At 37.5% G+C, this 12,950-nt stretch overlaps 1 protein-coding gene across 1 annotated transcript in view; it reads right to left on the bottom strand.

Annotated features, from left to right (window-relative positions):
* Positions 1–2,004: 2,004 nt before the first annotated feature.
* The window catches only part of LOC108789615 (phenylalanine-4-hydroxylase-like), a 43,047-nt gene continuing 32,101 nt past the window's right edge, over positions 2,005–12,950 (bottom strand). Inside the window, exons 5-13 of the mRNA XM_018559676.1 lie at positions 12,536–12,603; positions 10,270–10,466; positions 8,547–8,682; positions 6,761–6,830; positions 6,619–6,675; positions 5,556–5,651; positions 3,809–3,942; positions 3,475–3,590; positions 2,005–2,135 (exon numbers count right to left, since the gene is read on the bottom strand). Coding sequence (XP_018415178.1) covers positions 2,092–2,135; positions 3,475–3,590; positions 3,809–3,942; positions 5,556–5,651; positions 6,619–6,675; positions 6,761–6,830; positions 8,547–8,682; positions 10,270–10,466; positions 12,536–12,603 — 918 coding nt within the window. The 3' untranslated portion in view covers positions 2,005–2,091. The remainder of the gene's footprint in view (positions 2,136–3,474; positions 3,591–3,808; positions 3,943–5,555; positions 5,652–6,618; positions 6,676–6,760; positions 6,831–8,546; positions 8,683–10,269; positions 10,467–12,535; positions 12,604–12,950) is intronic.

The following is a 12,950-nucleotide window of genomic DNA, read 5'->3' as shown; positions in this document are numbered from 1 at the left end:
TGTACTACGGATCATTTAACCCATTCATGTTAGCAGTGCAGAATTGTATATCTATATGTACTGTACATATACAGCACAAATGTCCCGTACATTGCAGCAATACATTTACAATGATCCCCTGCTAACATGAATGGGTTAAATGATCCGTAGTACAACTACATGTTATGTACTATTATGTACTATGGATCATGATTTAACCTATGCATGTTAGCAGGGGATAATTGTAACTCTAATACTGCAGTGTACTGGACGTATGTGCTGTATATGTATTATGAATCATGATTTAACATATTCATGTTAGCAGGACAGAATTGTGAGCGCCTCCCACAAGCTGAGCACCGAGATGCGATGCAGTGATCCTGCCCAGCGCCGACTACAAGAGGCACCGCGTGAGGCAACCGGGATTGGAGTGAAACTGTAAGTGAGCGAAGCTGGGACGGGGCTGGCTGTAAATCTATTGCTGTAGTGTACTGGACGTGTGTACTGTATATGTAGTACATATATACAGCACACACCTCCACTACACTCCAGCAATAGAGTTACAATTCTCCACTGCTAACATGAATAGGTTAAACCATGATCCATAGTACATAACATGTAGTTGTACTATGGATCATTTAAAGTCACCTGCCCCTTTAAGAAAAAGTATCGGTAATTGGTATCGGCAAGTACATGAGGGGATGAGGGGACTTGTACTTGGGCCTGAAAAAGTGGCATAGGGACATCCCTACTGATAATTAATAATAAACTGTTACTCAACCTTCATCACTTAAATGTATTATACAATGTCTTATAGGGTTTACTGTAACATCTATTTTTGAATAATGCAGAATACACTATAGCAAAATTACATATTATAGGGCTAGATCAGTGTAAATAAATATGCATACTAAATATATATTTAGGGTATGTAATAAGTTTACAGAATATATAGTAGATTATGTGAACACTAAATAAGCTGTTTTCAACTATATAATTGTATCCTAATTGATAAAATGATTTTAGTGATAATATAAGGGATTGCAATGTACACCAGTGTTCATATGCATTAAGGAAGTCCTTTGGTTCCTGCCATAGTCCAATACCAGAATGGAATAATAACTACATTTGTGTGATCCTAACCAACTATAGGTGCATGTCTTTTTGCATGGGGATAAAGCAAAGCTTTTTACCTTCAAAGTCAAGCCTACCCCAAATATTAATCTGTTCATGGGACTGGGGCATGATATGACCTTCTATGTTTTGTTCAAGGTGTCACAAAAGTGTATATAATAAAAACAATACAAAACATAATTATGCAGTGCAGAGGGCAGCAGCCCATGAAAGCTAATCATATTTCAGCATACAGGTGTCATATCAGTGGAATATAAATTCTGAGTGGTTCCATGTTACAACAGTGTGCACAATATTCTTTATACTATGAAGAACACCTTTGGACCTTAGTATAGAGACCTCCTCCTAAACCTTTGTTGTGTTTATGATGAATTGCAGATAGATAGATAGATAGATAGATAGATAGATAGATAGATAGATAGATAGATAGATAGATAGATAGATAGATAGATAGATACATCAACAAATAGATAGATAGATAGATAGATAGATAGATAGATAGATAGATAGATAGATAGATAGATAGATAGATAGATAGATAGATAGATTATCTCCATGTCTCTATGAAGATCCCAGCATGAAATGGGTGACATAATTTTTCCACGCAAGAACTTGTTTATTATGGTCCAGTGGTCTTTCTTACCCTTTCCCCTAACTATTTCTAGAGATGACACTTCTCACAATCTGATATACATCTATATTCTGCTAGATATATATGGAATGGTGTTGAAAACAAATAAACAAAAACATTGCTATATTCAGTTTATGACATTATACAATGCAATAAGATATTCAGAATGATAGTGATAAACTCTACTTCTTTAATTCCTAAATAGTATCTATAAATGTTCTGGCATAATACTCTAACTCTAAATTCTTTCTAAATTGAAATCCATGAACTAATCATATTTGAACAATTCGAACTTGATAGCAGTCTTCATCCATGATGGAATCACTGCAGTGCTTTTACTGATATTATTACTCCAGCTTTCTGAGAGCGCTGCACAGGATACCAATTTCACCTGCAGGAGAGGAAAAGTCGATTATTTCAGCTATAGATCCTGTGTTTTTTAAATTACTTAAACCTAATAATTCAGACAGGCAAAGCAGGTGAAAAAAGGCACAAAAGATAGCATCTCACCTGAAACTTTTACAATCTGCTTCTCATCGATTCTTATTACACTTGTTCAAGGTGATGGTGAGGGACTTTATATATGTCTATAAAGGCCTTATGGGCCCCCTGGGATCGGAAGTCAACTTGCAACTGGATCCACTATTATCTTTGTTGCTAAGCCATGGTGGTGGTGGTGGTGGTGGTGGGGGAGTCCTTGTTAAAATGGAGTTGGAGTCCACACTATTTTGTTCCCTCTCTTGGTATGTGCTGACTCTTACTACCACTGTCCTACAACATTTACCTTACTACCTACCAGTGGCGTCACAAGGGGGGTGCGGGGGGTGCGGCCCGCACCCGGGTGACACCATTGGAGGGGTGACACCAAAATGACTTGCAGTCATTTTGGTGTCACCCCCCTCTGAAAAGTCGGGCGCTCGGTCATGGACCGAACGCCCGACAGTATCAGGAGAGAGGAGGGGACCCGGCAGCATACCTTATCCCGCCGGGTTGCTGTCTCCTCCTCTCTCTGCCAGCGTCCATCACCAAGATGGCCGCTGGCAGGTATCAGAATACTGCCGCGCGGTGACGTCTCGGCGGGGTGACACTCGGACACCGCTCTGGGTGTCACCCAGCCTCGGGACGCCCCTGCTACCTACCCCTTGTCTACTTGAACATCTAAAACCAATCTTTGCACTTTTTTCCCTTTTGTATAGAGTAGGGAAGGGTTGCATTGTCTGTCAGGATTTAATGCTGTCTGTGTACACATTATATAGAGATACACTCTATATTATTGCTGGCGACCATTGCCCCGGGGCTGAAAGTCTGGGAAAAGCCAACATTTGGAGTTGCAACTGATCAGGAATGGATGGGATATATTTCTGTTCTGATTTGTGTCCAATGAAGCACAAACCCTCTCCTTTCTTTAATAAATCATACCACTAATTACTCAAATTACATCACTATTAGACTGTTATCTATAATACGTTATATGTCAATGATCAACTTACATTATCCTACAAAGTTTAGTAAAAACATAAAACCTATCCTAGGATCAGCAATTATCCTTCACTGTCCCGACTACAGCAAACAGACAAAAGCAAAATAATAGTAAAAATAAAGAAAATAATGTATTCACATATTTAAATGATCTGTCAAGTTGATATATGCTTTAATTGTTAAAATGCAGAGCAGTATTGGCAGATAATAAACAAGCGCAACAAATAGCACAGAGTTTGTTAAAAACTTACCGTTAATGCAGTCAGCCAGATTTTTGAGCTGCTGTACATTATCCAGTACCTCAATACTTTGTGTATATGAATTGTAGCGAACTGAGAAAGGACGAGGTATTATGGCGGCAAATTTCCTGTCAAAATGATGTAACACTGCAAGTTAAATTTAATGTTGTTCTGTATTGCATCCCCTATCTATAAAGCACATATGAAGAGTACATTAGTAATGTGTACTGTTTTTAGCTTGACATTTGTCCAGCAAGAAATTGATTGGAATTGTGATATTCTGAAAGCAGTATACATTCTGATAACTGATAAAACGACTAAAAGTGTCAAAGTAAAAGTTGCTCACCTCACTTTCTCCTTGGCATCTTCAAAGCTTTCGGCAATAAAATAAACCGGTTGGAACTCTGTTATTGGGTATTTCTGCTTAGATGTCTTCTCTGGTTCAAAGGGTTTCACTTCTGGCTTCTCTGTCAAACAGTACTGCACAAAAAAGAGGACAACATAAATAAGTAAAAATGTAAGGAAGGAAATTTCTAATGCATATTTTTTCATAGGTAGAGGTAAACAGTGCAATGCACTGGGATTGGCACATCAGCACTTTGCCTGGCAACATACACCAGCAGCCGCACGTTGTAGCATGGGAATCTGCCTTTAGAAAAACAGCATCTGCATTGTGCAGAAAATGTATTGGTGAGTCACACTTTTATTCTGGAATACTGGGATTTGTTTTTTTAATTAATTACTTTTTATTGAGCTTTGCACATAACAAAAATTAAAAAAGAGAAGAAAAAACCCCCAGATATAATAAATAAACAAATATATAAACCACAGACAATTCAGATTACCATACAGAATATATCATAACACATTAGCACAGGTGATTTGTTGACCAGACTCCAGCATTCATCTTCTTACATAACACATGACATTACACAAGTAGCAAAAGAGAGGGGAAAAACAAAAAAACAAACCAAAGTCATGTAGATGAAGGAATGCATAGAGGTAAAGAATAATACAGAGAAGATAATAATTTTTCCGAAAATTTTACAAATTTCTCCGTAGCCGTATGTTGGTAAGTTTATTTTTCTAAATCAATTGGAATACTGGAATCAATTCTTATAATAGTATAGGATCTCTTGTCTAAGGGCAATCAGTTACCTTCCTTTAAGTCTAAACTTGGCTCAGGATTGATTACACATATTTAGGTCATGCATCTGTAATGGTGGTAGTGGATTTATATTTCCTAAGATCTAGGTCTACTGTTATGTGCGCTTCACACCACCCAATTACCCCAGTAGACTGACTAGCCTTAATGTCATACTAGGGCACCATGCACACAGACCTGCTGCGTTAAACACAGGAGAAGTTATCTGGGAAACATAAACAAAGTTTATGCTTCCTAGATTACTGTTTCCTGCATTTAGATGTCCCTGGGTTTAGTCCTGTTTAGGCACTTTTAGACACATATACATGGTCTCAAGGATGAAGAAAATTCTTGCTTGTGTAACTGCAGATAGATTGAATGCATATATATGCTGCTCAACATCTAGGTGTGAATAATTTAGCCATAAAAAAATTACATGCTTCCAGATGTGTTTAGAAATGAGCTCCAAACACACCTGGACTCATGTATTTTCATTGCCGTGTGCATGGTGCCTAACAATAACAGATGTCATTGCCACAGAAGACATTTTTAGGCTGCAGACAGAAAGGGTTAAAGAGACCACTGTACATATGTACACCATAAACTACAGATTATGCTACTGATTAAGCTTTATTGACTAAAACAGCACAAGGAGTACATCCAGTAAATTCTGTAACCCATGCCAACAAATCTGCTTTCAGTTTACTGAAGTTAGATCATTGATGGATGAACTCTAACTGGCTGCTCCTTGGATTAGAGAACAAGCCAACTGTGAATTATTTTTCACAATAAATATTTTGCAGTGATGTTACAATGCATAAAACTGACCCTTATTATACAGCCTATTCATATTCATAGACCACAGATATTGCAGCTGGCTATTAACATTTACACTTTTGGTGTTGCACTTTGCTTGTAAATATATTTGAATAAGTGTCATAATTCAAACCTGTAGTTCCCCAAATGATGAAAGCAGGCCAGCTCCATAAGCCTTTATTTTTTCACCCTGCTTGCAAAGGCCAAATTCAACAGTAAACCAGTACACCTTGTGGGGGAAAATCATAACATTCAGTATTAGTACACAATTTGGAAAATAAATGCTAAAATGCTTTGTTTAGAAAGTAAATCTAGACTCTTAGTTGGTGAATAAACATTCTCTGGCCAGTCCCAATAAATAACAGATGATGCACACCAGAAACTATGGGATCTATTTAAAAAGCAGCAGATAGGCTCTAGTGTAGCCAGTATTTAAAAAGCAGCAGATAGGCTCTAGTGTAGCCAGTATGGCTACACTAGAGCCTATCTGCTGCTTTTTAAATAGTATGCTGTTTTAAACAGTATGCTGTTTAATAGAAAAAACAGATGGCAAGCTTATAAAGCACAGCAATGTTAGCTAATCAGAAATAAATTAATGTCATACCACCGACTCCACACTGCAGCCTGCATTTTATGAATGGGCCACAAAATGTAGGTTCCAGTGGGGAGAAACCTAGTGGTGACTAGCTAAGAAAGTGGAGCATTATAAATGAGCCTAGCAAAAATGTTAAGGTGCCTTTTTATTCCTCTCTGATCATCCCAGACTAATTCCTTTTAGTATTACCTATCTAGTATTAGAATACTGTTTGATTTCGAAGCAATTGTTCAGAGGTTTCCTAGCAGTGCATACATTTACTTTATTCAAATGTATTTGCTAAATGCTATTGTTGCCTACATAAATCCTGCTACTGGCTCCTGGGCCTCATAGCAGTCATATGCTCTATAGTTATGTCACTGCTGCACACAACAAATATTGTATAGCCCAGTTCCTGGTAGACAGAAACCCCAAGAAATTACTTTTGAATTGAGTATCCTTTAATACAACATTATTGTATTCCATTATTATTTGTAAGCCATTGGTTAAAAAAATATAGAGAGTTGGCTAAATGTTTCTGGTCCCTATATGAAGGATGTAATGAGTGAAGACACAAAACACTACTGCATCTGTTTTATACAGTATGACTTGTTATACTTACTGTAGCCAGCATCTCAATATATTCGTCTGGAGCACCAAGTGATGCCAATCCAATCTCCTAGGGGGAAACATGAGATGAAAACGTAATATTGTCATTTAGACATTAGCAATTACACCTAAATAAGTGAATGCAGAAATCTTACTTGAGAAAACTGAGCAAAGCTTGGGTCAGCAAATAAAGGAGCATGTCCCAGAAGTTCATGGCAAATATCACTGTAAATAGATGAAAAATAAATTAAAAATTTTAATAGATAATTAAACTTTTTTTATAATGGATACTTCTTTTGCATCAGTTTCAGACTGTAGCAGATATATTGTATTTACATTTTGTAAAAGTAAAAATGTGCTGTAACTAGGGAGCATGAAGACGGCTTCCCAGCTAATCGGAAAACCGGGCGGCGAGTCATAACATGCCGCCTGGCTTCTTTAAAGGAGAACTATGAGGCGAGTGAAAATCACTCAGCCTCATAGATCTAGCCGACCTGTGACAATGAAACTGTCACAGGTCAGCTCAATAGATCGGGAAGTGAGCGAACACATACCGTTGCTCGCTCACTTATCGATCATGTCCCTGCAGAGAGCCGTGACTGTCACTCACGGCTGCCTTGAGATAATTCCCCCCTCTCCCTCGGAACAGTCCGATCCTTCAGTGCTCACTGGCGGAACGGACGGGGGAGGGGGTGGGTACAGCTGGCTCTGCCTCTAGATAGGCAGAGCCAGCTGTCACTCACACAGCTGGGTGGATCCAGACAGTAATGTCGGGATCCGTCCCGGCTGCTGTGTCTCAGTATACCGCGAGCTACAGCTCGCGGTATACTGAGCTTTGGGTGGAGGGTAACGGGAGGATACAAACTAGCGTCCTCCCGTTACCCTTAAGAGAACTATGGGGAAAAGCCCTGACCCCATAGTTCTCCTTTAATGGGACTTCTGGTATTGATATTCGGTAACGGCGAGTACCAAAAATAAATATCGGTACTCATTTTCGAAACTGAAAAACCGCTATCGGTGCATCCCTAGCTGTAACCCACAATAAACATTTTGAATGTCATTTTCATAAGTGGGGTTCAGCTGTTTCAGCTGAGCTGCAATAGGTTAGTGAAGCCTACTACATACAGTATTAGTTAAAACAAACCTAATAAGCGGTTATATTGTTATTTCTTTTAGTGTTGTTTTGTGACATATTTTTGGAGACAGAAAATAAAATGTAGATTTGCTATTTTTTTCCCCAAAATAGTTTATTTAGGCATAAACAAGGTCACCATGTGACCGTAAGAATACAGTACAGTACACGCATTTATTCTCTTTTTTTTGTTTTTTGTTTTGTTTCTCGTGTTTTGTTAACCAAGTCGCGGGTGGACCACATTCGTCAAGAAGTACAACATGCGGAATAACATGACAGTATGCAGAGTATCTTGGTCTTGTACATAGACATATAAATGTGAGGTAGATTTGCTATTAATATATAAAACATTTTAAAGCCAAAACTTATTTTTTTCCATTTTTAAAACAGCAGGGAATATTTTTTTCTGGCCATCTGTGTTCCATTGTGGAGATTTACTATTACTTCAGGATCTGCCAAAATAGGAAGTGAGAGGAAAACATTCCAAAGTGAGGGAAATCCCCTCTCAGACAGTTGTCACTGCAACAAGTGTCCCCATTGAAAGTGGTTACCAGGACAAATTGAAATGGTGAACCTCCCTCCTGGGGACACACACAGCAATTTGAAAGGGGTTCTAAACCTTGCCTACTCTATCAAAAACTTACAAAAATATTTTTTGCTTTAAGATATACTGTATTTCCCGTTCAGGTCTCATTTGACAAGCACCTGCGAACTTGGTGGAAAGAGTGTGGTAATAACTGTATAGATAAATATTCAATATTTATAATTACATTTATACTGCTATTGTAAAATGAGTATAATGTACTCACGGTTCAGGCGTATACATGGGTTTTGACCAATGACGGATATACTGGGTTGAATGAAAAACTCTAAATGCTAGTCCTGCCAAAAAGTCACGAGAGGACAGCAGACCAGCAACAGGACGTAAACGGAATCCAGTGCAGCCTTTATAAAAGAATAAGAAAGAAAATATAGAACATGTTTGTATTAAGCCCTATATCTGTAGCCTACCAGAATCTTCTACAGTCTTCTACAATCTTCTACAGTCTCCATCAGGTTAGCCCCTTTCATTTTAACATATTGTACAATCAGGTCATATCAAAACATTCTTTTAGACTTTGACAAGCCCAGGCTAGTTACTATTCATTATGCACTTAAATAAAGTGTTTTTTTTTTTAAGAGAGCAATACTTTAAGCATTATAGCTTCTCTATTGATAATGAATGCAAAATAGATTCTTCAAATGTAAGGTTCACACTAACACAGCCTAAAGTTGCTTATGTAGATATGAAAATAGAGTGCTAACACGCATAACCACTCACATATGGTCACAAAAAAAAAAAAATCACATTGACAAGTCCTAGGCCAGTAGACAGGCTAAAGGTGCCTATTGCATATTAAAGGAGCCCAGAGCAAGCAATCAGATATAGTTCACTGAGAAACAGTTGTTTTCACTGTCAGACTCCCAGTGCAGTTAATGTTCATCATGGGACCTAGACAATTTAGTATCAATAGATTTGGTGCCTATAAGATTTAAAGCATTACGTTAAGGAATCAGAATTAATGATCATGGTAAAGTCATGGTTAACATTTATGGGTTTAAATTAAGTGTATTATTTAAGTGTTAGCTTAACTTTAAAGATTAAAGTTTAGCTGAATTTTAAGTGTTATATTAAGAGTTAAGATCTGGTTAAGGTTACTAGTTAAATATTACAGTCCGGTTAAGTGCTAAGAATTTAATTTCGGGTTAGTTTAAGGACTAAATGTTAGGGTGATCTTCAGAGTTGAGGCATTATTTTAAGTGTCAAGGCTGACTCACACCACAAAGCAGAAAAATGGAATGTGCCTTGACATGCTTTGCACATTGTGATTCACTACGTTGCAGCGCACATGCACTTTTAGGTGTTTTAGGGTACTATTCACAATCAATAGAACCAAAGTGCATCAATACATGAACTGATGTGAATGGGCCCTTGGGTTAAATTTAAAGAGAAAAGGAGGGGGCTGAGAGATTAAAGCTGAACTCCAAGTATATATTTGTATGCATACATACATTGGATCAAATTGGGCCAATGTATGTATGCATATGTCATACCTGAGATGCCCGCAGGGATCCTATAAAGCACTGCAATAGCCGGAGCTACTGCAGTGCTATACAGAGATCTTCTGGGTCGAGGTACTGTGCTGTGTTAAGTGGCTTCCCACCTGCTCTGAAAACACAGGGAGTCACTTGCTTGGCAAAATGACCATTCAGAGAGCCCCTAGTAATTTTATCAATGAATACAAGGCATTCTCTGCTTTGTGGAAGGGCAGAATGTGATGTTACTGCCTCTCGTCCAATCAGAAAACGCCCTGTATTGATAAAAATACCAGGCATTCGCTGAATGGTCGCGTTCGGCCACATAGGTATAACATATGCATACTTAAATTGGGCCAAGCTAGCCCTGGGTTCTTTATGGTCAGATCAGAGATTTCTGCAGACTGATTGTGTTACAGATTACTTTGATCAGTTAGCTATACACATATCACATACTTTGTAAGAAATTAGACACGTCTTCAAGTTGAGGGATGTTGTCTTCAATATACCCGCAGTATTCTTCCAGCAAAGGAAATACATGGTTATGTTCATAGCAAGCATGGGTGGGGTATAAAGATTTCAGCTCTCTGAAAACTTCTCCCCATGTTTTCTTCTCCTGTTCTGTGTAGGTAACACGAGGAATAGATTGACCACTAAAAAGAAAACATATGGACTTTCCTTTAGTTCACATGAACAGTTATTCGGAAGCAAAGCATTACCCCCAACGTAGAATTTACTTACTTATCTAACACCTGACTTACTGGACAAAACTTCTGAAAGAGCTATAATGTGGCTTACACTGTTAGGAAAGAGTATCATTATTCGAATTCTCAAAAAACTTTAACATGTTAGGTTTTTCACGGGTCCATGGAAAACACAATTATTTTAATAAGTAAAATTCTAGTAACAATATACATTTTGGAACTTACAGGGTGACCCCTTACAACTCTATGGAGGCTGCACATTTTATTAATCTAACTATGCAAGAGAATAAGGAAATAATCTGGGGTCAAATGTATTAATAAGAACTTTCTAATTAATTCAGGTAATGGAATAACAAGTAGGAGTTAGTCACATTCCACTGGGCTTATTCAGTAAAGTTAACATTTACAGAACAGGTCCAGTTGAATGTGACTAAATACTGTTAGCTAGAGCTTATAGTAGTAAGTCACTTTCAATTGGACTTGCTTTTGTAATGTTGAAGATGTCAACAAAGTGGCTTAATTAGTTCTTAAGAGTGCCAGGAGAATACCCCAGCGTTTATAGCCACATGGGCAACTCAGTCATCTTAAACCTGTCACCTTGGAATGTTTTAAGGCAGATGTTGATTGTTCAAGAACATAATGGAAGGCGTCAACATTTGTAAAAGCACCCTGCTCTAATTGCATGATCCAATTATTATGATAATGATGTATTTAGAACAGGATGGCTTCACCTGACACTCATGAGAGGAATGTAAGGTATATTCTAATCACATGCATGCCTTCACCATCCCAGAAATCTATAGATAAAGGGACGTAAAAAAAAATGTATGACAACATATTTACTGATCAGAAGGGTCATCAAGAGAGAACTGGAGGGACACTAGTTAAAGAGGAGGGGCACTAGTTTATTTTTTAGTTTTGGATAGAGTGTGGAAGGTTTAGAACGCATGTCTTTCTGTTCTTGGGGACAACCTTTTAGCAGACAGGAAGTTAGGGAAAATCTGCAACAGGGAAACAGAAACAATAAATAACTGACAGGGGTTTTAGCCTTCCCCTACCTAACTTAAAAGAGCATTTTTGATTATGTACATGCTGCTGTTGGAGAATTTTCTTTGCTTCCTGTTGTCCCTAGGACAGGAAGTGAGAGGAATGTCTCTAATGAAGCTCCGGACAATGGTAAAAACCTAACAGTGGTTCTAATTCTTTCCAATCCTATTCAAATTTAAAAAAGCGTTGGCTATAGTTTGACCTTAAGCATTACTTTATCTGGAATTCTGTGAAGAGAATCAGAAATATTACCTTTTAGTTGTTGTGAACTGGTTTGGGAAACAACAGAAGTAATGCCTATGTCACTAACTGTTTGAATTTGTAAAGACTGCAGATTTTAATGTTAGCTGTTAGTCTAACGATCCAATAACAGTGTATGAAGACCAATAGTTACATCTCAAAATATGGAGATCTGCACTTGTCCATTAGCTATAAAAATACTGTACTGGCTACACTGTAGAGCTTTTCCAAGTTCATTAAACAGAGTTTGTCCGTAGCCGTATGGTTATGTTGATATGATTTATACCTGATTTTACAGTGGTACAATGCATGAAAGCAATATTAAAGCTCAAGGTATAATATTAATATGATGTGTAATACTGATGGCATTGGAATACAAATGTTGTACGGTCTATTGTATGTTCTACAAGTTGTTGTATATACCATTGAACAATAAATAGTAGATACAGTAAATGTTAATCCCTGGTCAATCTGGATGCCCATTTGGTTTTAAAAATGGTGTGAACCATTTTGCATTAAAAATTATTTTTGCACTTTTTTAAAAATACAATCGGTTTACCAGGTATATTTTTCATTCCCAGAGACAGAATTGCGCACAATAATTTTCTGATACATTTTATCTGCTGTAAAATAATAGTATTAATATTACACATTTCAAGTTACACAAGAATAACAAAAACTGATAAGTTTTTTTTCTACGAATGTATTTATTTATCAATAATTGTACTTACTGTTTGTAATTGAATGCAATGTCTGCAAATTCTTTGCGTCTAGCCCGATACACAGGATCAGTGAATCCCTAAGGACAAATAAGGACATTTTTCTTATACTTTCTCATGTTCCATATATAATAACAAAGTCTTTATCACAATACACTCTTAGCGAACTTCAACATCAACTCATACCCAAATTAAATTGTAGCACAAAGGTGTTTTTGTATATCATGTAAAGCCTCTTATAGATTCTCAGTAGAAGGGATCTTATATTCATCCCTCTGGCAACCTATATCTCCTACCCTCCCTCCATTCAAGCACTGCAGCATCAGCCACACTGTTTGTCATTCAACACTTCTGGGAGTGTCGGATGCCTGTGTCCCTTGTTGTGCATTGTGTTTTCTTCCTCGAAGCTTGATGTTACTGCTGATTT

Source organism: Nanorana parkeri, unplaced genomic scaffold (assembly GCF_000935625.1).
Source record: "Nanorana parkeri isolate BGI_ZX_2015 unplaced genomic scaffold, ASM93562v1 scaffold411, whole genome shotgun sequence".
In the NCBI taxonomy this organism is placed as follows: Eukaryota; Metazoa; Chordata; class Amphibia; order Anura; family Dicroglossidae; genus Nanorana; species Nanorana parkeri.
Note: the sequence above shows the minus strand (reverse complement) of the source record. Positions and strands in the feature narration are given on the sequence as shown.